Source organism: Xenopus tropicalis, chromosome 3, assembly GCF_000004195.4.
Source record: "Xenopus tropicalis strain Nigerian chromosome 3, UCB_Xtro_10.0, whole genome shotgun sequence".
Classification (NCBI taxonomy): Eukaryota; Metazoa; Chordata; class Amphibia; order Anura; family Pipidae; genus Xenopus; species Xenopus tropicalis.
In genome coordinates, this window is record NC_030679.2 from 54779481 (window position 1) to 54807210 (window position 27730).

The 27730-nt window shown below is 38.5% G+C and overlaps 1 protein-coding gene across 2 annotated transcripts in view; it reads right to left on the bottom strand.

Moving 5' to 3' along the window:
• LOC100486632 (solute carrier family 23 member 2) overlaps positions 1–27368 on the bottom strand; it is a 69613-nt gene extending 42245 nt beyond the window's left edge. For both annotated transcript variants that reach the window (XM_002937067.3, XM_031898907.1), the window contains exons 1-3: positions 27267–27368; positions 2805–2963; positions 820–977 (exon numbers count right to left, since the gene is read on the bottom strand). In XM_002937067.3, coding sequence (XP_002937113.2) covers positions 820–977; positions 2805–2963; positions 27267–27338 — 389 coding nt within the window. In that variant the 5' untranslated portion in view covers positions 27339–27368. The remainder of the gene's footprint in view (positions 1–819; positions 978–2804; positions 2964–27266) is intronic.
• Positions 27369–27730: the final 362 nt, after the last annotated feature.

The window sequence follows — 27730 nt, forward strand, 5'->3', positions numbered from 1 at the left end:
GTATTTGTACTGACATTAGATTACACACAGGTGCACTCTATTTAGTCATTAGCACTCATCAGGCAATGTCTATGGGCAACTGACTGCACTCAGACCAAAGGGGGCTGAATAATTACGCACACCCCCACTTTGCAGTTATTTATTTGTAAAAAATGTTTGGAATCATGTATGATTTTCGTTCCACTTCTCACGTGTACACCACTTTGTATTGGTCTTTCACGTGGAATTCCAATAACATTGATTCATGTTTGTGGCTGTAATGTGACAAAATGTGGAAAAGTTCAAGGGGGCCGAATACTTTTGCAAGCCACTGTATGTGGTTTCACAAATCTGCTGTGGTAGCCTACAGCTTTGGTTTATCCTTCAATCACTTGTGACTTCTTGCATCCTGTTTTTTGTGCCAGCTGTGGCCTTTTTTCCCAATTAGTGGGCATACAAAAAATATATATATAAAAAAAAGTCTGTTTCAATGCAGGATTCTGCTGGAGAAGCTCTATTAACTGATGTGTTTTGAAAAGAACATGTTTTCCCATGACAGTATTCCTTTAATGTAGTATGTGGAGTGGGTGGGCACTAGAGCTCCTCACCTGGCCCCTGGCATCCAAGATTCTGTGCACATTTATAGTTACATGGGAAACAGTGCAGGTTTTGTTGGAAAAAAAAATATGCTGTGCCCTGTGTTTTCTTAAGAGCAACTTGTTTTAATTGATCACCAGATATGTAAGCAATTTCCAAATGGAAGAAAACTTCCACAGCACAGCATGTTGTGTAAAAAAAAAAACATAAAGTATCTTGTAAAGTTGTTACATTTGTGCTTACCTTGTGCCTATGGTTGTTTGAAGAAGTGTGCAAATTCCAGATACAAAAAATATGGTGCATATCAACTGGCTTTTCACATAATTATCATGTTTTATACACAGAGGTTCAGCTAGGATTAATGGAATTGCTATTATGCCTCCAAAGGCTAAAATATAATGCTGAAAAATAAAATTATTGTAAAACATTAGACACAGGTTTGTAATATGCTGAGTTACTAGAAACCGGCTAGGTAAAAGCAGGGCTCGTAAGGACTAGTCAATAATCATGATCCTAGGGAAGCTGATCTTTAAAACATCAGAAATGGATGAAGGTGTTTCCTTGGCTGATTTTCATCAACTTCTTCCCTGGCATGACTGACAACATCGCTGATGATATTGCCTATGGCAACCAATCGGATTTTTGCTTTTGTTTTCTACATGACCGTTCAAATCTAATTGCTGATTGGTTGCTATGGGCAACATCACCAGTGATGTTGGCTTACACAGTATGCCCCCATGACACACATTGCTTCTGGTGCAAATTGTTAAGTTATTTGTGTGGCTTAGGTTAGTGTCACACATGGCTTGTGCATACTTTCACTTTTTCAAGACAAAATCCACTCCACTGACTGGAGGATGTTGTGCCTGTTGTGGTAGGTGGTAGCAGGTCAGCATTTGTGCCATTTACACTGGCCAAGAAATCACCATGTGTAACTCTAGTCTTAGCGAATTAATTCTAATTTGTATACCTTGTTAACATTATAAAGAAACACTAGGGTAAATTACTGTAGAATACTGTAAATATTGTAGGAATAAGAAATGTATAAATAATTTTATGTATAGCTATTACAATCATAACTCATATTAATGGAGTGGCGCTTCCATTCCAAGCTTAACAAGTGGGCTTTAATGATAGAACAAGACACCATAGTGTAAAATGTAAATGCAGATGCAAAAATGTAAGCGTAATAGGACATACACCATCAGAGCTTCCGGATTCACCAACAGCACCTGGAGCACAGGCACTGCACATCCCATACAATATAATGAGAAGCAGCTGTTAGTTCTTGTGTACCATATGTCTTATTAAACTGCCAATACATTAATGTACAACATGCTTTTACATTAAAGTTTTAGATCTGAAAACATTATACATTTCTACCAGAAAGCTCTGTTGGACCTTTAAATTTGAAAGAGGAAAATAATTGGCAAAACAACAATATTTCATATGAAGAACAACATTGTATGTACAGTTACAGCCACTTTGGGCAATGCACTGCATGCTACTGTTATATTTACTACTAACTTCCACTCACTTGTTTTCTTATATTTTACCAGGAGCCTAATAATCCATGAGGGTTTTGGGTGGCACTAACAGCGAATGTGATCTAGATCTATTTAGATTTTGATACAGTACCACACACTTACTGATTAAATTAAGCAAAGTTGGCCTGGAGCATGATATTTATAGGTGTACAGAAAACTGGCCAAAGAATACAAAGAGTGGTGACAGAAGAACCATTTTTTAATTCAAAACTATAAATCAGTTATAATTGATAGTAAATATGCCAATTTATTTTCCTTAGAATGCAAAATATGCAGTTAAAAATCAACCACAGACCACAATGTTGAAGAAAAGCCCATATACACCCTCCCTTGTGGATGCAAATAGCATGTCCTGGGAGGAGCCTGTGTAAATCCCCATTGTTCCAGCAGATCTACCTGACAACGTACAATGGGAAATAGTAGTTGTGATTGGATTTGCTGTTTCATCATTATACTCAAGTATATACTATGGTGCCAGATAAATAAGAGGGATAAAAGTTACTTATCTACTCTACTATCTACTGCATCAATATACTTCTCATAGACTAGTGATATACGTAAGAGCATTCATTTTCATATTAATTCTCCTTTTTAATACATTCTTTTTTTTTTATTTGATAAGATGCCCAAATTCAATATAAAAAGTACATCTGTATATTGCCTAATAACAATGAAACCGACCTGAAATGCTAAAAGTATGCACAAATACCATGGCGGCCTGTCACTGATACTATAAATCAGTGTGATGCATTTACTGTTCTTTTTGTCTTTTTCATTCACCAATAAAATCTCTCCAAGTTCAGTAACGGCTTCAACGTCTGTTTCATTCTGTTTTCCTGTCTGTAAACATATTAAAGAATACCTTTTACTTTATAAAATCTATTTTAAGAAACTATATAATTGACAATGCAGTAAAAGCACACACAAAAATACTCATGCACAAACAATTTTTCAAAATAGCACAGATCATTGTTTATTGTAACGTACCAAACATTTAGAATTCCCACACACTAAAGGAAAATATTTTTAGTGCATGCTGACTAATATGATATAATTCAAGTTTAGTGATGAGCGAATTTTTTCGCCAGGTATGGATTCGCAGTGAATTTCCGCATTTCTCCATTGGCAAATTGTTTTGCAAAACTTCTGAGAAAATTTGCCGCTGGAAAATGCGTTGCGCAGAAATTTTTTGTCGAATGTCAAATTGGGCGCGGTCGCGTAAACAAAAAGGCGTGGTTGCATCAAAATTTGGGCACGGTCACATAAAAAAGACGCGGGTGACAAAAAAAGGTGTGCTTTTAAATAAATTCAGTATTTACTTATAATTTGTGGCGATTTTCGATGGTCACACGAAAGATCGTTCTAACCCTCCACTTAGGGTAGAAACAATGGGATTTCTACCTCCTTCTGCCAATTTAGCCCTGAACATACAGTAGATTTTATCTTCTAACTCTAAATCTTCTAACCCACCCGATCGGCGAGTCATCAGTTCGCATTCCCCTGAATCCTTTACAAAGGATTCGGGTTCATCCGAATCCGAAAATAGTGGTGCATATTCAGTGCATCCCTAGTTCAAACGAACATATAAAAAAACTTTGTGTGTATATATATATATATATATATATATATATATATATATACATATTTACCATTCTTTAAAAATTCTTAGTTTACAGGAAGACAGGACCTTCACATTTATTACCATAAAAAGGGTTAAAGAATAGACAATTCAAGAATGCATGCAAAAGCTGCCCAAGTAATATGAAACATTTATGTATTTCCACATGTTACTCAGAGGTGCTAAAGGATCCCTTTATAAGCATTTCTACAGAGAAACAGATTTCCACCTTCTTCTTTGAAATACAGTGTAATATGGTGCAAATATTGATCTCTTTGTTTCGAGTAGCCATCTTGATCTGGACTGCACCCAGACTTATCTAGTTCCTAGCAAACCTGAGCATTGGCATTGACTGTTGCTATAATATTAAAATAAGGGCTCTCTTGACCTCTTGTATCAGTTATTGATTGCTTTATATGTTACTCTGTATGTCCAATGTATGAAACCCACTTATTGTACAGCGCTGCAGAATATGTTGGCGCTTTATAAATAAATATATATAATAATAATAATATGCTCTTAAGTGGCTTACTCTTTGAAATTCAAAATCTAAATTAAAATTTGCAATCTGTTTGGGTATTTTTCCTTTAATGCTCATTTAAAAAGCATAAATAAAGCTTTTAAACGTATTCACAGACAACCACTTATATGGGTATGCCCCAAATTGTGAGTAATTTATCACATTCATTTTCATTCACACTTGTAAATTGCTTTAGCTTTGTGCTTGTCTCAATAAAGTTGGGAATTGTATAGTTTTACATGCTGTAAAGCCCATAGTGCCAATAAGTAGTGATGAGTGAATTTTTTCGCCAGGCATCAATTTGCAGTGAATTTCCGCATTTCGACAATTGCAAATTGTTTCGCCAAACTTCTGTGAAAATTCGCTTTGGAAAAATTTGTTGCATGTCAAAAAAAGACGCGGGCGACAAAGTCATAGCATTCAAAGGGGGGTCCTGTAAGTAACACATACTCAAGACAGATATTATTTCTAATAATCCATGCATCCTGTATTTTGCTCCTTATTAACAAAGTGGATGCCAACAAAAGATTGGTGGAAGGCGCATTAGAGTAATAGCTTTGTAAATGTCACTATGGTGTGAATAACATTTTGCTAGTAATGTTTTGCTTTGCACTGCACCTTGCAAGATTAAATGAGGCATAGGGAGACTGTAGGGGGTTTATTAGTAATAATAATGTGGTGTAGGAGGAATTTGGAACCTGAATAAGATAAATAAGCAAGCAAATTAAGTAACTGGGAACCAGATGATTAGAGGGTTGAAAGGGATATTAGTTATTATGGAAGGAGGAGTATGTTTTGAAATATTTGTGTAGATTGACAGCAACATAGGAAAGTGACTATACTTGCGTGAGTGGGATTGGGGAATACAGATCACCAAATTAGAAAGAAGACAGTGTTGAAAAATGAGTGCATGAGGCGTAGAGTCTAAGATTGTCAGCACTGAAAAACCATGACTAGTGGACTCATATAGGACTAAACCTGAAGGAAATACCATTCCCAATTACCCTCATGTACACAAAACTCCATTATTCCACCTCCACTTCTATTATATTTACAGGTACAAAAAAGCAGGTTGATGCTGCAAGCATGGCTGTTATGGCATGAAGTATTCCCAAACTGAACAGATTTAAAGACAATGTTATGAACACCCCATACATTGAATTCTGCCACCATTCTATTTGTAGAACTGAAATTACACAGTATGTAACAGAATATACTGTATTAGTAAGAAGAGGTTTGTTGCCACCCCTCTTGACTAATGCCCCCACCACACATACTTCCCCAAATCCAGGGACAGATTTGCCACTAGGCAAGTTAGGCACATGCTTAAGGGTACATGGAATTGCATGAAATAATTGGGTGGGAACTGGCCATAGTAGGTCCCACAAAGTTTAGTGTCTAGGGACTAAAGAGCAATCTATATGGCATTAAATAATTGTCCAGTCACATCCATACTGGAGTCCTAAGGTCAAAGGAGACCAGATGGAATTTTGCCTTGGCTTATTAGGATAGTAGGAGGCTAACAAACAACTTACTCGTACTCTCTAAGGATCTAAGAAAATCAATGTGTTTTGCTCCTCATGATTTTCTGCTCTCCATGTGAGTCCTTTCCCACTTCTGGGATGCTGTACATATTGGCTTCAAAGCAGAGCAAATTAATGACAGTGCACAAATCACATACTTGAGCTGGCTGCTCCTCTGCTTGCTGCTTTAAACAAATCATAAGCTCACATAGGGAGGCTACTAAAGCTTTTCTCTGAACAGGTTGTGAAAGATTTGTGGCATTTATTGGCCTTGCCTCCCTTTCCTGTGTGGGAGCAGAAGTGTAACATTCAGATTTCATGGGGGTTGTGTCTGGTGCATGCTACAGAATGTTAAATTATATATAAAAACTCATTACTTACATGAGATGTAGCATATATTGCTTTATTTCATTAGAGGAATTAAATGTTCTTAGTGGATAGTACCTCTTTTCATTATTCATTATAGCACAATAATTTGCAGAACTTCACAGAGACTGTCATTCCCTGCCCAGTGGAGCTTGCAATCTAAGGACCTTTTTTTTTGGTCTCCACCTAGTACAAAGGGTTGATTTTCTGTTGAGCCTAGAGCAGACATTGTAGTAATTGTGAGATAGATAGGCAAACTTAGTAAAAGCTGTATTTAGCTGCACAGAGGGGAAGTCGTATGGCGTTAGTTAGGGATGCACCGAATACACTATTTTGGGATCTGACCTAACCCCAAATCCTTTGTGATACATCATTGTATTTTATAAACCACCCTGTAAAAGCGAGCAGAATAAAGCCCAGCTACTATTGCAAATGGAGAAGGCCTCTCAACCATGTCAAGTTGTTATTATGGGAGACTTCAATTATCCAGACATCAACTGAAGTAATGGGGTGGCCAAGTCAGAAAAAGCTAGTAGGTTTGTAAATATGCTAAATGACAACTTTTTTTTTTTTTTACTAGGAATGATTCTCCTATGGACCTGGTGATAACTAAATGACAAGCATTTGTGTGGGTGAGCATTTAGGGAACAGTGATCATAACATGGTCTCCTTTGAGATTATGTTGCAGAGACAGCTCTATATGGGGGTAACTAAAACACAAAATTTTAGATGTGCAGACTTTGCCAGTATAAGGGCATCTCTGCAATGTGTCAACTGGGAAAGGCTTTTCATGGGGTTAGACACAGAAGGAAAATGGAATATCTTTAAAATGTCACTTAACAAGTACACATTTCAGTATATTCCCCTTGTAAGCAAGGAAAGACATTTTTAAAGCCAAACCTTTATGGTTGAATAAAATTGTTAAGGTTGGTGAGAAAAAACGTGCTTTTAAAGCATTCAAGTTAGCTGGGACAGCTGAAACTTTCATCAGGTACAAGGAAGCAAATAAAGCATGCAAAAAATCTATCAGGCAAGCTAAATTAGAGATGGAAAGGGATATTGCAGCTAGGAGTAAAAGGAATCCAAAATTATTTTTTAAATATATAAATAGTAAGAACATGAAGCAAGAAGGGGCGGGACCCTTATTTTCACAGGGGGTCAGTTGGTTGATGAGAATAGGGAAAAAGCAGAAATTTTACTAATGAAGGTTTCTTTTTTAATAGACCCAGTTCTAGTAATATAACTACTGATGCATGGGTTACATAGGAAATAACTAAAAAGAGACTTGTAAAGGTAACATGTAAAAGGTAAACAAACATCCAGTTCAAGATGGTATTCATCCTAGTATACTAAATGAGCTTAGGTCTGTGATTGCCAAACCTCTTCACTTAATTTTTCAGGATTCATTGAGGTCTGGCATGGTGAAGAGAGACTGGTTAATTGCTAATGTGGTGCCGTTATTCAAAAAGGAATCCCGTTCTCAGACTGAGAACTATAGGCCTGTTAGTCTGACCAATGGTAGGAAATAGTGATGAGCGAAAAATTTGAAAATTGTTGCAACTTTTGCGAGGCAAATTTTGACACCCATTTCGCGAATCAACCCACCAATGGCAAAACGCAGAAATTCACTACATATCCATGCCTACTAAATAATTTCATCCATCACTAGTAGCAAAGCTTTTGGAAAGGTTACTTAAATACATTACAAATCACAATACTGTGAGTTTGTGCCAGCATGGTTTCATGCCTAACAGTACAAAAAAGTAGCCAAACTAGGGCAAGAAAAATTTAAAATCAAAAAATCAAATTAATATTATTCAGATTGCAGACAAAGCCCTCTAGTGACCAAAGGAGGGAAACAGTTTAACATTTAAAGATTAAGTCCGCAAAAGAATCAAAAATATTAAAAATATAAAGCTTTATTGTAATCCATTAAAAAGTCATACCCCATGTATGTAGCCTAAGGCTAATCTTATTTAATTGCCTTTTATGAGGAGGTGAGCAGGAACCTCAACTCTGGGATGGCAGTGGTTGTCATCTACTTGGATTTTGCTAAAGCATTTGATACAGTACCGCACAAAAAGCTAATTATAAAATTGAGGGATATTGGCCTGGAACACAATATTTGTACTTGGATAGAGTACTGGCTGAAGGATAGATTACAGAGTGTGGTGGTAAATGGGACATTTTCTAATTGGACCAGTGTTGTTAGTGGAGTACCGCAGGGGTCTGTGACTGCTAAAGCACATAAAGTACTGTCTTGCATAAAAAAGGGCATTGACTAGTGATGGGCAAAAAAAATTGCCAAAAAAGAGTTGTCTTGCTCGTCAAAAGGATTGTTGCGTGTCAAAAGAATTGTTGCACATCAAAAGAATTGCCTCTTGCGTCAAAAAGAATTGTTGCACGTCAAATGTATTGTCTCAACTCGCCTTATGGTAACAGCGTCCCTGAATGTTTAAAGCACTTTTGATTTTGGTGTAGAGTTAAATACACACATTTATTAATATGTTCCTTTGGGTGTTAAGTATTGTTCAGTGCTGACTATACTAAGCTGTAATTGTTGGTGGCAAGACTGATACAGCAATGCAACTGCTATTAAGACACAGCATGTCCTGAAAATGGCATTCCTTTGCTTATTCAGCACATAATATTTTTAACAGAACAAGCAGGGCACAGTACGGGAGATAAGGGAAAGAGAAATGAAGGACAGCATTTTTGTTTGCAAATATTTTATCTGCAGTAAGCATGAAATGACAAGGCTTTGATAAACATAGCAGTCTAGATCATATCTTAAAATTCTGTTTAAAAAGATCAGCGACATAATCTGAACTTACTGCTGGGTCTAAAAGGTTCTTGCAAGGTGTTCTTGCAAGGTGTGGCCTGTTTCATTCCAAACATGGATCCTACTCTTCATTATTGTTATGCACCTTGCTAGAGGGGACATTGCCCTAAAAAATGAACTTTTAGTATGATATAGACAGCAGTATAATGAGAGAATATGCAATACATATTGTTATTATTATTATTATTTTTTTTTAAGATTTACAATTTTTGTTTGGCTTGTAAAAAAAGACAGGTTATAAAAAAAAAACAAGAAAACATAAAAATAAATACTCATAGTTTCAAGGATGCCAGGGTCAGACACCCGAACAACTATAATAATTTAGGACCATCCAAAAAAGTAATAAAGAATAGGTTAATCCAGTGATCTCCAACCAGTAGCTTGTGAGCTGCCTACATTTAGCCATCCTACATTTGGGGGTGGCAGGTGATGGGAGGTGCATCGGTGCCTTCTGGATTACCCTCTAGCTTGTACACAGTGGAGTATCTACCATACAGATAGGGGTGCCTGGACTGCGGAAGGCACATGGGTGTCCCCTAGAATGCCCTCTAGTTTGTGCATATATACCATATTCAGAAGGGCCATGGAGGAAGACTGGATCTAGGGTTTCCACATTTTGATTGAAAAATTCATAGGGGGCTGGAGTTATGACACAAGTGGGCGGAGTTGTACAGTCAGCATTGACTTTGCATGAGTTTTGGTGAGTATGTGATAGATAAGAAGTGCCAGATCAAAGATGGGGCAAATCGGAGGCCATGGGCAGAATGTCCATTGCTGGTTAACTTGTAATACCAGCCCTGGCCTTGGCTGGTTTTTCACTAGCTAGGCTAGCAAAATACCGACCTGGAGCCAACCCTGCCTGGATCTGCTGTATGTCACTGTCACAGCCTCTTCTGCCAGTTAAACATTGCAGCCTGCCACAAACAAGCAAGTGGGCAGCAGGCAACTGGGCAGGGGGATGAGGAGGGATTGTGCACGCTGGCCCCCCGAAGATTTTATTTTAAGTTTTGTCAATGCTTGCATGTACTTTATACTGGAAGCTATGAAGCCCCACGGTTAGAAGTTACTGGGATGCTCTATACTTACTGCCTGTTTGCCTATGGCCTAAAACACTGTGCTCCCTTAAACCCAACAGCTCTTTACTCTGCACCTCGCATCTGATTTTTATTCCAATGCAAGATGTAGAATGCAGCATGCACCACCAGCCAGAGACATATTTTCTTAAATTGAATTATAATAGAGAAAATACATTTGTTGCACCTTGCATGTTCGAGAAAGTCCAGAAGAAAATAGGTGGAACTGCCACATGTGATTTGAGTATTTTCAATGCAAATTATAGGATGCAAGACAGTGGGATGGTGTTTTACACAAGAGAATACAGTTGCGCAATTGTTCCACTGCCTTCTATTGAGGAGCATATAAAAGGCTTCTGTGGTATGAGAAGCATTGTGCTAAATAATTGTGATGTCAGAATATATTTAGAACGGAAATCAGTTCATATATGGAAAGAACATTCAGTAGATTCCTGATACAGACATGTCTTATAATAGATATCATGTTAATGTTTAAATACTCACTTTTAACTCCCTTTGATTTGGAGACAAAAATTAATAGTTATCCAGCTGTGTAAGAATTAAATGTATGATTTTTCCTGGTATCGCAAGTATTTATGTAAAACTGAGTGTGGTCAGACAGCACCACCTACTGAACTCGCACTGAACTAAACTGAGCTTCTTACTTTGCATAGAATCTTTCCCAGACTACATTTAAATCCTGCAACGATACCTTAAAGTACAAGGGAAGCGTTTTACACTGTGCATGCACAACATATTAAGTTTACAATTCAGCTCATCAATAAGCCTAGTAAGGGGAGAAGTGATCACTGAGCTGGTGTAGCACTTTGATAGAACCCAGAAACAAAGTTAGCAATTTCATTCATGGGGGGGAATTTGTGCCTACTAAATTGGCATCCCTATTATAATAAGTTTTTCTTGTCTTTTAATTCAGAAATATTCAATTGGTGGCCTGTGGGAGTAATAGAGCCAAAGGATTTTATGGACCCCAGCCTGCTCAAGTACATATTTAAAATCTTGACTTCAGACATGTGTATGAAAAGTTAAACAGCACTGGTTAATAGTGATGAGCAAATTTTTTCAGCAAGCACGAATTCGCAGAAAAATTTGCTGTGCGTCAAATTGGGCGCAGTCACGTCAAATTGGACATGGTCGCAACAAAAAAGGCGTGGTCACGCAGGCAACAAAAAATATTGTGCTTTGCTTTCTTCGCCGTTTTGTGAATTTTATGGCGAAGCAAAATGGGACAGATTCGCTCATCACTACTAGTTAATTCCCTCCTGTAGACTTTAAGAACCAGCATATTGTTACTTGCAATCTAGGTACAATAAATCATTGTTTTTTCCTTTATAAAGATTTGGGCTTAACTCTCTCTCTCACCAGAGCTGCTATCCTTTCTTATTCACTATAAATGTTCTGTTAATAGTTTGCCTTAAAATACAACTTCTATCTATCCATTCATATCTTGCATGGAAACCACGACACTGCAGTTACCCACCTTGGGGGTTAGACCACCAGACTGCAGCCACCTACCTCGGGTCAGAACACCATACAACAGCGTCTCTCCCTGAGGTTAATAAACATGCCCCTGCTACCCTCTGTCGTGTTAATCTTTGATATTATGGTCACTGTAGTGCCAAGCAACCATAAAAAGAGATGACTGATAACATTGTCATGACTGGGTAGAGGGCTATTAGTCTTTCAATTGCTTGTACTTAAGGTTCCTTGGACCGATTCGGCAGCTTATCGGCCCGTGTAGGGGCAGTACCGAGGGGCCTCGGTATCGAAATTGGCCAGATATTGATCGGCTAGGTTAGGTTTTTTTTGTCAAGCGGAAAAATGCTTGCCTAAAATTCAGCCATACGTCTCCTACGGGTGCCTGCACCCGAATGAATGGAATACGCTCGGGTGCAGGCACATGCGGAAATACGCATAAAAACGTGAGAGTTTTAAAGTCTTGCGTTTTTATGCGTATTTCAGCTATATGTGCTTGCACCCGAGCGTATTCCATTCATTCGGGTGCAGGCACATGTTAGAGGCGAAGTGCGGTATTTTCAGCAAGCGCTTTTCCGCTTGCCGAAAATATCCGCCCTACACCTTGTCTGGCATTAGCCTTACACCCAGACAAATTAAAACTGAGCTCTATAGTCCCTGGGGATGTTAAATGATTAGCTATGCAGGTAAGCAGAGGATCTTGGAGCATAGAGACAGAGACACCTTGTCTTCTGGCAAAAACACATTTAGGGCAATTTCTTCCCAACATGAACACAGTTCATCAACAAACAGTTCATCAAACTTGTTCAAAAGCTGTCCCCTTTCTGGGACTCTCACCTTCCAGGGTAACTTCCACACTCTGGAACCTTTTCTGGATTTCTCACCATCCCCGGTGACTTTCACACATCCACTGTGACTCTCACACTCGTGAACACGCTGGCTTCTCACTAAAGCTGGCCATACACGTGGCGATCCGACGATGTTTCGTACGACCATCGGTCGCACGAAACATCGTCAGATCCGCCACACACCATTCAGGGCTGAATCGGCAGGTAAGGAGGTAGAAACAATAGGATTTCTACCTCCTTCTGCCGATTCAGCTCTGAAGGGAGAATTTTGGTCAGGCGCCTTCTATGGCGCCCGATCAAAATTTTCTAACCTGGCCGATCGACGAGCCGACCGATTTCAGCAGCTTCCTGCGACATCGGTCGGCTCGCTGACATACCATACACGCACCGATTATCGTACGAAACGAGGTTTCGTACGATAATATCGGTGCGTGTATGGCCACCTTAAGCCTTGATCTTCTGGCTTCATCTTAAGCCCTGCTGACCATTCTCATCTCTCACACACCTGGTCATGGCTCCCTATGCTCCTTGCAGTGGCAGGAATCACTCCAGCCCCTCTGGGAGCTCCTAACACAGGCAGGTAAACTTTCTGCTCTGAGAGTGTCCTACTCTGAGTCTAGAACCAAAACGCTCTGCTGCGTAACACCACAACCTTTTTATTTGCTGCTTCACCTGCAGCCTAATCAGGCAACTACCAACAGCTGGCCAAGTGAAAATACTAAACGGAGAATGGAATGGAGGACCTAGTCTATTCACTCCTGGGACCAATTAATCTGGCTTTTTCTAAGCCAGTAGCATGAAAACAGCATTAGCTGCTGCAAAACCAGGCATTTTCCCTGGTGCTAACTGTATACCACTTTTAACACTGGTGGAAAATACACCAATGATCTTATTCATTGCATCTCTCACAAGATGTACACAGATATAGTGAAATTGCATTTACCCCAAGTCATATATGTGAAACTGAAAGCAACATTGTGCTGGCACTCTACAATATTTTCACAGACACTGCTGGATTACAACCTAAGTATATATAAATACAGTAGATCTGTATCTGCCCCAGGCACACACAAAGTGAAAGCACAGTGAGTAGGCTTTATATGATATGATTAAAATGGGCTTCTAAATAACATTATTTGTATTTACAGATATGACAAAATCTCAAAGGATTTTACTGTATGTAGGTTCCATTCGCAATGGCAGTAGATTATTTCTTCAACACATGGGTAAATCAAGGAAAATCTACTTCTATGAAGATTCTCATTTGTGCAGGTCATGATATACACTACAGTATCTAGTAGAATTAAGTCTAAAACTAATGGACTTTTCTGAGTTTCTTGAAAACTTTTCAACAATCTTCAGTTCAAATGACTGGTAGGGAATTCCCCGGCATTTAAACCCTTGAGGGTAGTACAGTCACAGACATCCAATCATAATTGGTTCCTTTGAACTTATTCAGTAAGGTGTTGACATAAACTGACAGGTGTCAGTAAGAAAGTATGATCCAGTCACAATGTACCATGATTCTTATTGATGCAGGTGTTAATCTTTCAAAATACATGACTGGAAGTGTGAACTGTTGTGAAACCGCCGGGTAAGGATGTCAAAGTGGAATTGTAAGCTGTTGACAAGTGGTGTCACAGGCCCCCCCTCCTCTGTGCAGGGTTGGTTTTTCCAGACTGGAAAACCCATCCCTGAACAGAGGAGGGGGCCCTGAAACATTGAAACACTGAAATTAAAACTCAGTAAAATCCAGTTGTTTTAGAATTAATTCTGCTAGATATAAGGAAAATCTACATCCTCTATAGAGATGTAGCGAACTTCCGCCAAAAAGTGCAAACTTTGCGAACCCCATAGACTTCAATGGGAAGGCGAACTTTAAAACCTAGAAAAGCCATTTCTGGCCAGAAAACTGATTTTAAAGTTGTTTAAAGGGTGCCACGACCTGGACAGTGGCATGCAGGAGGGGGATCAAGGGCAAAAACTTCTCTGAAAAATACGTTGTTGACACAGCATTGCGTTTTGTGCTGTAAAGGGCAGAAATCACACTACATTCCTAAACTTGTGTAATAAACTGCTTTAAAACGTCCGGCGTCTACATGCCAATCAAGTCGTGTAAAGGTTACAGCCGGTTCACACGCAAAGACAAAACGCCGCAGTAGTGGATACGGAATATATTATTGTTGGTGGAAAAACATCGCTCAGGTGATTTTATTGCAATGCAATGTCACTACTATGTGTAACGTGTTTGGTGCACTACTATGAACAACAGCAAACAGCGCTGGACACATTAAAGAACAGTAACTTAAATTAAAAAAAAAAAATTAACAATAAAAAAAAAGTGATCTCTGGTTGGTGCTGGGGGTGAACTACTAGGAGCAGCACACCAGTCCCCAACACAGCTAGACTAATAGCACTGGGCTCTATAAATTACAGTAGCAAAGTAAAAAAACACAAATAAAAAAAAATTATGTGAATGTGTGGTTGGTGCTTAGTGCACTACTATGAGCCATGGGCGTCCACAGAAGGGGGCAAGAGGGGGCACTTGCCCCCCCCCTGGAAAAGTAGCAAAAAAAACAAAAACCTTACTCCGTTTCTGCAGTCCCCTCAAGCCCGTTTTTGCTGTGCTCCGATTGGATCTTTCTCCTTGTGGATTCTCCAATCAGAGCACAGCTTCCTTGACAGACAGTAAAATTGACCAATCAGAGCACACATGCACACAGGGATCGGGAGATTTTGCAAACTGGAAACAGAAATAAAGACTGAAAAGAAGAATCTGCCCCTGTAACTTTACCTAAGAACCAACTCTCAACTTTTGCTGCAGTTTTCATCCCACAGGTACTATACCCAGGTACTATACACAGGCACTATACCCAGGTACTATACCCAGGCACTATACCCAGGCACTATACCCAGGCACTATACCCAGGCACTATACCCAGGCACTATACCCAGGTACTATACCCAGGTACTATACCCAGGCACTATACACAGGCACTATACCCAGGTACTATACCCAGGTACTATACCCAGGCACTATACCCAGGTACTATACACAGGCACTATACCCAGGCACTATACCCAGGTACTATACCCAGGTACTATACCCAGGCACTATACCCAGGCACTATACCCAGGTACTATACCCAGGCACTATACACAGGCACTATACCCAGGTACTATACACTGGCACTATACCCAGGTACTATACACAGGCACTATACCCAGGCACTATACACAGGCACTATACCCAGGTACTATACCCAGGCACTATACACAGGCACTATACCCAGGCACTATACCCAGGCACTATACCCAGGCACTATACCCAGGCACTATACCCAGGCACTATACCCAGGCACTATACCCAGGCACTATACCCAGGCACTATACACAGGTACTATACCCAGGCACTATACCCAGGCACTATACCCAGGCACTATACCCAGGCACTATACCCAGGTACTATACCCAGGTACTATACAGTTCTAAAGAATCACTAGCTGACATTAAATTGTTTTTTGCCTGACCTGACATCTATAATAATTTATAATCTATCCCCTACCCTAACAGATGGAGGGTAAGTTAACTCTTTCCCTCTGAAAAAGCTCATTGTGTGTTTATATATGTAAATACGCAAAAAACAAGAAAAAAGAAGACGTGTGCTTAATCCAAAGAGTTACCTCCCAAAATTTGGCATACACAGGGTGTTTTCCACCTGAATTCCTAAATTCACAACACATAGAAAAAGATTTTTTGTGTTTCTGCCTATAAAATTTAACTTTTATTTAATTACCATTTAAAAATACTCGACATAAATACTCAAAATATCGATCAATTAGTAGTTAGTTGAAAAAAACCACTTAACCAACATAGGTCATAGTAGAGTTAATTTAATTATTACTTTGGTAAGTACCAATTAATCCTAAAAGAAACGAAAGTGCAGATAAGGGGAAAATGGAGGACACCGAGAGAATTGCCCAAGGGGGATGAACCGTAATAAACAATTAACCCAACCTATTTGCTCACTCTGGTGGAAGTGGTAGGAGTTAAGGGTTATATGTTCTATTAATAATATTCAGATACCAGGTAGCGGTTCTCAGCAGTACAGCACACAGCACAAAATATATATATAAATGGCACGCTCACTGCCATGCTTGAATACATCACATAATCACCTTCACGGCGTCTAGAGCAGGTGCGCCCAAACCATAAGCCCCGCAGACCCACCAGCGTTCATAATGCAAGGCCCGTACCAGCGCCCGCACCTTCATATACAAGGCCCCTGTGCACAGGCTGAGTGCTCCCTTTAATTACGGGACAGTCACTGCTTGCCTCGCACCACCGCCACCCAGTCTGTTAAATGAACAGTCCTCCCCCAGACATAACGCGGCTGTCACAGCCGCATACCTCTCAGACAGGAGAGACCTGTCCTTGAGGGTAAGACCCTCTCCGTGTCCCCCACCTCCCCTGCACCTTCAAAGCCCGCCCAACGCGTTTCGTCACGCTCACGTGACTTCTTCAGGGGCTATCAATGGTTCAACTACTTTACTATTAGTTCTATATATACTCTATGTCCGAGATCGCCATCTAGTGGCCACAAAGCAAATTTATTGTCTAAATTCTAGAGAAGAATTTTATATATAAAAAGCTCTACAAATTCTGTCCATTCTGTATATATACATCTCTGAAAGTCTGTCCATATCAGCGGGGAGAGGGAGTAGATAGTAGATGCGGGGGTCAGAAGGAAAAGGACAAACGAAAAAAAGAAGAAAAGAAGAAAAGGTAAACGACAAAAAACTATTCGTGGAGGTTGGTTGGTCCTAACCAGGGAATAATAGTCATACAGGCTATCATCTCTTCCGTATGAAGGGAGAAAATGTGAAGCCCTCATTCAGACCTAATGGGGCTCTTGATTTTAATCTATAAATCCACTCACATTCTTTTTTCAGCAGGAGATTATTTATATCTCCCTTCCTTGGTCCCAATTTTACCCTTTCAATGCCAAAGAAAGATATGGCAGTCACATCCGAGCGATGAAAGTCCCTTATATGTCTGGCAAGTGGAGTTTCCTTCTTATTATTAATAGTACCAATATGTTCTAAGATCCTCTTACGCAATTCCCTAAAGGTCTTTCCCACATATAACATGGGGCAACTACATAAGCCTACGTATATTACTCCGGCAGTGCGGCAATTAATAAATTGCCTGATTTCATATTTAAACTGGGAACCAGGTCTTTGGAAGGATTTCATTGGTACCATATATTGACATGCTTCGCATCTATGGCACCTATATGATCCCACCGTCGGGGTAAGGAAATGTGATGGTGATTCCCGCCGCTCACTATAATGGCTATGTACCAGGACGTCTCCCAAGCTAGTAGATCTTCTTGCTACTAAGGGTGGTAGGTGGGGCAGTATTGGTCCTAAATCTCGGTCCCCTTTCAAAACGCTCCAATGTCTCTGCATAATAGATTTGATGCTTTGCCACTGGTTATTATATGTGCCAACGCATCTAATGTCAGATTGCTTTGTTTCCATGTCTGGAGCTTTGTTAGAAAAGACAAGAGTTTGACGATCCGATTCAAGTGCCCTTTTATATGCCCTCTTGAGCCAGCGTTTTGGATAACCCCTTTGGATGAATCTATTTCGTAGATCTATTGCTTTGATCTTAAAGTCATCTATATCCGAGCAGTTTCTACGTAATCGTAAATATTGCCCCACTGGTATCCCTCTTTTTAATGGTATAGGATGAAAACTGGAAAAGTGTAGGAGACTATTAGTGGAAGTTGGTTTACGGTAGATTGTGGTGGAAATTGATCCTTGTGAGGTTAATGCTAGACTCAGATCCAAGAAAGGTAAGTATTTACTGCCAAACTCACTGGTGAAAAACAGACCAAAGTCATTCTTATTGAACTGAGAGAGCATACTGTCAAATTCATTTTTGTTTCCCTGCCAAACAATCAAAATATCATCCATATATCTCTTCCATAATAGAATCTTATGGAGAAAGGGGTTTTCTGCAGAGTTAAGGGCACAAATTTCCTCCCACCAACCTAAGTACAGATTTGCATAACTGGGGGCACAAGGACTCCCCATTGCGGTTCCCCTGATCTGATGGTAGTACCTCCCATCGAAGAGGAAGTAATTATGCGTGAGAACAAAGTGTAAAAGGTCAATCAAAAAATTCGTTTTCTCTCTATCATATTTTCTTGTAAGGAAATATTTGCTCCCTACTAAACCCAGATTGTGTGGGATACTCGTGTATAAAGCCTCTACATCAATACTTATCAATTGACAGGACGAATCTACTTTAACCTCTTGTAATTTTTGGATAATGTCCTTGGTATCCTTCAAATAAGAAGGCAACTCCAGGACACATGGTACCAAATATAAATCAATGTATTTGCTCACATTCTCTGTTAAAGAGCCATTTCCCGAGACAATTGGACGTCCCTTAAGTTTAGCAGTTTGTTTATGAACTTTGGGCAAACAGTAAAATGTCGCAATCAAAGGATGTTCGTGACACATAAAGAGAAAATCTTTCTTAGAAATTACTCCTGCATATTTACCTTTTTCAAGCAGCAGCTTCAAACTAGCCAGGTAAGTGGTTGTGGGGTCAGAGCTCAAAACTTCATAACTGTTTCGATCCATAAGTAGGTCAGAAACCATTGCCTTATACTCTGATTTCTCCATCAAAACCACATTTCCCCCCTTGTCGGCCAGTTTGATCACTATGTGTTCACAGTTTTTTAACTCCTCTAAGGCCTTGGTTAAACCTAAAGAGAGGTTGCCGATGCCTCTAGTGATTTTTAGATTCTCGATTTCTGAGGTGACCAGATTAACAAAAGCATCTATATGTGAGTAAGATGCAATGTTAGGTGTAAAATCACTCTGCTTTTTATATGGGCTCACCACCCCTCTCAAATCAACATCATTGTCATTTTGTAATGCCTCAAGTACCCTCAAAGTTGGTAAATCATCTCGAGTTAGGCCCAGTTTCCGCATTTCCTTATCCTCCTTATTCTTAAAGAACTTAAACAGTGCCAATTTCCTGGCAAAAAGGTTAATATCTTTTATCCACTCGAATTTATTTATGTCCTTATTCGGGACAAAATTAAGACCTCTCTGTAAAAGTTGAATATGGTTATTGTTTAGTTTAAAAGAGGATAAGTTAACCACCTGTGTTTGTTGAGATGATTGTATACCCGAGGCACTGTGCAAAGTTAGGGAAGGGGTATTCATCTGCCCCTCCGTCCTCTCGTTTTCCGATACCCCCAAGTATTTCTGTCTCGTAATTTTGGGGCAAGTTGCTCTGTTAGGGAGCCTTCTGGGGTCTCCCCTAAAAAAGAAACCTCTTTTCGCCTAAGTCTGCCCCTGTCCGTTTTTAAGATGGGTCTCAAATTCCCATCGTCGCTATCACTGGTTCTATATCTTTCATAGTCAGAAGAGGAGTCAGGATCTGATACTGGTCCCTGATATTTGTGACCCATACGTTTTGCAAACCTGGTATATACATTTCCCTTTTCATAATCCCCCCTATCTCTCATAAATTTTTTATGTTTTCTATCACGAATGTATTTACGGAAACTCTCAATAGAGGATTTTAATTTAAGTTCCAATGCTTCAAAAGTAGGGTTCTCACTTAACACCTGTGCTTCTTTGATCGCATTGTCTAACCTTAAATTGGATGATTCTAAGTTTTCAATTTCGTGTTCTAGGAGTAAACCCATCAGCTCAAGGGAGCATTTTGTTAGGATTCCCTCCCATCTTTCACGAAAGGGCTCCGAGTTTATATGTGAGGCAGGGGTAATCTGTAATCTTAAACCCCTCGGGATCATATCATGTTCCAGATATTTTTTCAGGCTCGTTACCTCCCACCATTTTCTAATTTGTTCTTTGTAAATTTTAGTTAATTTATAAAACGTTCCTTTAATATCTGCCGTATCCTGTTCCACTACTAATAGATCTGCTTGGAATGCCCCATCTGCCTCTTTTTGCCAATCCTCTAAATTAATAGGTATGGATAGAAAACCCGCCATAGTATAGAGCCCCTACTTATTCCCTCAACCTGGAAATAGTGGAGTATAAACGCTGATGTTGTTAACAATTAACTACTAGAGCTCTAAATCCCTAACAATACCAATTCCTTTTATTGTTAAAGTATTATACCTGCACACCTTCTTGGAATTAAATCCATAATAACAATTTGTAAATACGCAAAAAACAAGAAAAAAGAAGACGTGTGCTTAATCCAAAGAGTTACCTCCCAAAATTTGGCATACACAGGGTGTTTTCCACCTGAATTCCTAAATTCACAACACATAGAAAAAGATTTTTTGTGTTTCTGCCTATAAAATTTAACTTTTATTTAATTACCATTTAAAAATACTCTACATAAATACTCAAAATATCGATCAATTGTGAGCGTGCCATTTATATATATATTTTGTGCTGTGTGCTGTACTGCTGAGAACCGCTACCTGGTATCTGAATATTATTAATAGAACATATAACCCTTAACTCCTACCACTTCCACCAGAGTGAGCAAATAGGTTGGGTTAATTGTTTATTACGGTTCATCCCCCTTGGGCGATTCTCTCGGTGTCCTCCATTTTCCCCTTATCTGCACTTTCGTTTCTTTTAGGATTAATTGGTACTTACCAAAGTAATAATTAAATTAACTCTACTATGACCTATGTTGGTTAAGTGGTTTTTTTCAACTAACTACTAATTGATCGATATTTTGAGTATTTATGTCGAGTATTTTTAAATGGTAATTAAATAAAAGTTAAATTTTATAGGCAGAAACAAAAAATCTTTTTCTATGTGTTGTGTTTATATATGTGTTGTTGTTTTTTGCACTTACTATTTTTTTTTTTTTTTGTCATTGTTTTGTTCATTTCTAGTAAGTTACAGTGGGGCCAATGCTGTGTATCAGTGCCAGTGTTATAGTGCCAGGGCCTGAATATCTGCCCTCAGTACCCACTGCTTCTCACTGTATATAATGTGCTGGGTTTGTAAATACGGACTGCGTCTCACTGTATATAATGGGGAGTCAGTACCCACTGCCTTTCTTGCTATAAAACTAACATAAACACATCTAAAGGGGTGGTTCACTTTTAAGTTAACCTTTAGTATGTTATAAAATGGCCTATTCCTAGCAACTTTGCAATTGGTCTTCCTAATTAATTTTTTTGAATAATTTGCCTTTCTCTTCTGCCTCTATACAGATTTCAAATGGGGGCCAAAAATATTGCTCTGTGAGGCTACAATTTTATTATTATTATTATTATAATTTTGTATTACTTATTTTTCCAAGTAGGCCCCTTAACTATTCATATTCCCATCTCTTGTTTAAATCACTACCTGGTTGCTAGGGTAAATAAGACCCTAGCAACCAGATAGCTGCTGAAATACCAAATGGAGAGCTGCTGAACAAAAAGCTAAATAACTGAAAAACCATTAAAAATAAAAGTGAATTCGAATGCGAACTACCCCTTTAAGCTAACTGATCCCAAACACAAATGTTTGCAGATCCCCTAACAGAAGTGCGCGTATGAATACTTTTACTACTAATACTAAACATTTTAGGGTAAAAAAAAAAAGCACCCCCACCCGCACTTTTGTACAGTATCCCTGGGAGTCAGTGGGAACGGCAAGAGGTAGTTGGGAGGTTAACTTTTTACGTCAGCAGCGAATCCACTAAGTGTCACATTAGCTGTAGGTCAGTCTGTGTATGGGCCATATTTAGCCTCCCCTAGTATCATCCTGCAAAAAAAATAAAATATATATATATATTTATCTGTTGCAGGATGATGCTAGCTTACTTGCCCCCCCTTGGAAAATTTTCTGCGGACGCCCATGCTATGAGCAGCACACCTGTCTCCAACACACACAGATGGAGCTGCAGTACACAATGAAAAGAAGAGTAACAGTAATCAGAAAATAAAAGCAGTCCTTACGAGGACTATTGGGTTACAGCAGATGAGATCAGCAGGACAGCTGTCCCCAGCAGCTACATACAGAGCAGTAGAAAGTAGATCACTAGTCAGCAAAGCTACCTAAACTGTCCCTCAAACCCCTGCACAGCTCTCTCCCTATGCTAACTCATCAAGCACACACAGGCAGAATGTAAAATGGCTGCTGGGCTTCGGTTTATATATGGAAGGGAGTGGTCTGGGGGTGGTCCAGGAGGGAGAGCTGCCTGATTGGCTGCCATGTATCTGCTGGCTCTGGGGTGAGAGGTCAAAATTTGGCTCCAGCTAAGGCGAACCCAAAATTGCGAACTTCGCTAAAAGTTCGCGAACTTGCGAACTTGCGAACACCCGATTTTCGTGCGAATTAGTTCTCCGGCGAACAGTTCGCTACATCTCTAATCCTCTATATACCTATATATATATATATATATATATATATATATATATATATATATATATATATAAACAAAGGATGGCACACCGCTACATAACATACCTCGGGTGCTCGGCAAAGGGTTCCAACAGTATAAAAAAAAAGACCAGCAACTCCGGGATTTCTTGTGAAAAATCAAAACATATATTCAAAGTAGCATAAACAGCCGACGTAACGTTTCGGTCTCCATCGGGACCTTTCTCAGGGCATCCATGCCTTGTAACACACATCTTTAAATCACCAAAAACCAGTAAATCAATAGGAAGTGACATCACAGTGTACTGCCATAAAGTGGCTGAAGCCATAAAGCAAGTGAAAGTGCTGAAAAGTGCTGTAAAGTGTTCAGTGCTAGGCAATATCAGCCTAATAAAGTGTTAAGCAGCATTAACATAATAAAGTGACTTAGTGAAGACTGTTAGTCCAAAAATTACAGGTATGCATAATATCATATAAAAATTCATATAAAATTCCATACAGTAAACATTTACAGTGAGAGGTTAATGTGCAACATAAAGTACTTTTTAAACCATACATCGACATATATACAGAAAGTGCACGTGCAAAACCTGTTGCTACATTAAAATCCAAAATTAAATACATCCTTTATTACGCTGAGCAAGCTGATTAACTAACCTCACTATCCTGGCAATTGGGGGCCCCCAATTTTATATAGTTCAACTACTTAGTCTACACTAGTTGACACATATCTTAATATGCCAGGTACTAAATGACACTTATAAAGCAAGAAAATATTAATACGAAAAAACATACAATGCAAGTAGTTTAGAACAAACAGACCTAAAATCCATGGTCATCTTAGATGGTCGTAGGACAAATTGGTTCACAAAAAACAGCTTAAAGATAATGAGCAATTTAAACCTTTAGGGGCCACACAGTTCAGTTCATATGTCCAAAATATATATATATACAGTATATATATATATATATATATATATATATATATATATATATAACTACTTGTGCCCTAGGCAGACAGGGAAAATGAAAATACCAGTGTGCAGATATAATAAGAGGGGTAGCTGGAATGTTGTCCAAATACATATATAGCTAGCCTAGAAGCTCTGCATGGACTAAATAAGGTATATAGAGATTAAATCATAGACTTAAAGGGTATGTCAATCCCAAAAATATTTTTTTGACAAAAGAAAACATAATTCCAAGCAACTTTACAATGTGAATTTATTGAAAATTGAAAGCGCATTAAACGCACTTTTATTTGTAATGTAATTGTTATTGAAAACAGCATATGCTGAACTCCTGGTTATTACTTTTTAAACAATGTTGCAAAGGTCAGTCTCCTCCAGCAAGGCAGGTCTGTCAGTCTGCTGGCTTGTGGGGCATTGTTTCAAGAGTCAGTCACCAGGGCAGAGAATAGAAAAGGACAGGCAAACACTACTTCTAATAGCAGTTATATATACAAAACCATTACAAATTTGTTAAGTATATTGCAAAGTTACTTAGAATTATGCTTTCTTCATTAGGCAAAATATATATTTTGGGTTGACTTGTCCTTTAATAAACCTTGTAAAATTAGAGGTCAGAATCTGACAACAGGCTGCTGAATTAAGTAACTAGATATTATGGAAATACTATGCAATAGGCAGACTTAATAAAGCAATGTCCAGGAAAGTTACTGTATTTAGGCTTTGCACCAATTCCTAACAGCTCTCTCTGTATACTCTAATTAGAGCTCTGTGTATACTCCAATGAGTTTAGCGTCGGATTGTGCTGCCGGTACCGGGAAAAATCCCAGTTGTCCCCCCCATGTTGAAGTGCCATTGTGGTCTAGCGTATATGGGGCAGGGTATACAGGATTGGATCAGAGCAATATTTAACATAATAACTTATTTTTCATATGATATAAAATAGTCAGTGCAAGGATTACAAGTAAAAATGCCTGGGTTATAAATTCTGCATATTGCATGATCTAATCCTTAGCCTTTTCCCTGCAATCCCTTTATGCTTTGATGTACATTGTACAGCAGCTTTATCATGTAGAACATAAAGCAAGGGCATGGTGTTAAGAACCTTGTAACCAACCTGCTCATGACCCTGGAAAAACAATATTTAGAAAGACAAGAAAGTAGGACCCTGGTAAATGTCCATGTGACAGCTCACAGTACACACAGATATACTAACTATGCTGTTACACAAAGGTAAATAGTTAATCATGGTTGCATTATTCGTGCAATTATTATTAAGCTCTTCCATATGAAAGATTATATTGTACCAGTGCAATTATTTGTAAAATATATGTAATTAGAGGTATTAGCAACAGTTTTCTGTACCCCCTTTTATCAACTCTACTCTTTGTACATATTGCTGATTACAGTGTATTTATTGTTCTTTTTTCCTATATACTCTTACTATATACTTATAACTATGTCATGTTACACAGCGCACAGATTGTTTGATGGAAACCAGAGTACCAAGAGAAAGTCCATGCAAATGCAGAGAGAAAGTACAACCTCCTTGTAGATAGTGGTCATGTTAGACTTGCTTCTTGTTCCAGCAAGGATAGGGGTTAACTGAATGTTGTGTCTGCACCAATCAGGTGCTATCAGAGACAATGTATGGGACCCCTGTGGCTGTAGTTCTTTGCCTGAGCAAACAGGTTTGGTGTGGCTTGGGTAGCTATAAACCTGCAAACTGTAGTTGGAAATCTTAGTGTTTGATTACTGGTTTGTCTGACCCTGTTTTGTGAATAATCCATTGGTACCATGTTTAGGTTGTTTGTCTTACCATGTATGACTTTCCATAAACTGTACAAATGTTCAGTTCAGCAATTCCTCCTGCCTTCCCCCCAGCAGTTTATAGGCTGCAGGTTTCTTGTGTTTCAGCTACTTGCAAGGTATTTCCTAAAACCAATGCAGGTCTCAGCCATTGGGATCTAATTACTGTTTGCCCTTATAAACAGCTTCTTTGCTACTGCACAGGGGCATGTTGGTTGCTGCTATTCTGAAGCACTTAGAGGCCTGTTTATCAAAATGTGTTTAGTTTATTATTTTCTACTTCAAATAACCAAATAATTTTTTTAAAAAACTGAAAAATTATCTTGTTAATAAGATCATGTTTAAAAAATGTGATTGCATAAAAACTTTATAAAAAACATTACATTTACATTAGAGTTATTTGCATTTTGTTCTGCTTAATTAATATTGGAAATTTAACCATTATTCATATTCGCAGTTTTTAAGAGCAAAAAAATACAAACGTTGATAAATAACCCCCTTAGTAGAGGTTACACAGGAAGATTATCAGCTACTTAGTAATAGTGCTTCAAATGTCCAGTATGCTATAGCCCAGTGGTTCTCAACCTGGGGGTCGAACGACCCTTTCACAGGGGTCGCCTAAGACCATCGGAAAACACATATTTCCGTTGTTCTTAGGAATAATTTTATGGTTGGGGGTCACCACAACATGAGGAACTGTATTAATGGGTCGCAGCATTAGGAGGGTTAAGAACCACTGCTATAGCCCCACTTAATCACATGTATATGCTGGGCATATAAAAATATATAGAGATAAAATGAGAAACCAGAGGATTGAATTGTATGGCACATAGAACAGGTCAAATAGCTTGCCTTATATCATGATGACAGATTTATCTTTATATGGGACATGGAAACATTCCCCTCCATATATTGCAGGCCTGCTGTAACGATCAAAGACTCATGGTCCCTTCCGCAGGTGTCCCTGTTTGTGCTTTGCCTCCTCAGTGATTAACAATTCCACTCCCAAGGGTGTGTCCTTACACATTTTGGGATCTCTGTTATCCCATCATCATGATGTGCTATCTTAGAACGCTTTCCATCAAAGTTCCATCATTTTGATTTCATTCTGAGCCGTGTTTTAGAACAAAATATTTACAGCACTTTAATTGTTCTATGGTGCTCAGCAAAGTGGTTTTTAAACCTGTGGGAAGTATGGCTAATATATGCCATCCTGAGTTTAAATATTAACATGTATATGATACATTAAATATTTGATATAAATGACATTTTAACATTTATTTCCCATTATCTATAATTCAGTTGTATATAGTTATATATACCTATAAGTTGTACATAGGCACACATTTCACCTTACAACAGTACCTGGATTATGCCAGCACCCACACTGATATACTTTCTATGAAACAAGGAAACACTATTACAGCAATAACTATCAGGCATGGAAAATGTACATAGAAAACTACATGAACAGTAAAAATCAATACAAAGCAAAATCTACAATACGAAGTGTAATAAACACAGAATATTACATAATCAAGCCTAACTGCAATAGAAAATGATGCTGAACACAATCATGGAAGGTGTTTCCGTATGAAATATGGAATATGGCCAGAATGATCTTAGTTATACATTGCTTTATATCAAAATACAATATATATCCTAAAATGGCAAAACTATGTGTGATTTACCTCTGTTGTTGAACAGTTTAAGTCATTTGTATCTGATGAGTCCCTTTTTTCCTTATTTCTGCTGTAAGACATTTTTGCTCTTTCAAACACGTCAAAGCACAAATGACAGGACAAATAGAAAACAGAATAAAATAGTAAATTATCAGCTATATATTCACTTGGTTTGTTAAGTAACTTAATAATTTACTCTGCCAGGAGGTCATTTACCTTAATTATTTACTTTTCAGTTCTACAAAAGCACCATTTCTCCTGGACTCCTTTAAAAATGTTTTTGTTTTATTTGTTTTTTTTTCTACCTTCTTCCAGATCAAAAATAATTTAGTAATTATTTGCACAATAAGTAGTAGTAATTACCATTATATCAGCATCAATAATAATGTATTGGTTCTGCAGGTTAATACACTAAATTTCTATACAATTTGAAATATTTACTAGTGGTCATTTAAGACAGGAGTCCTCTCCTT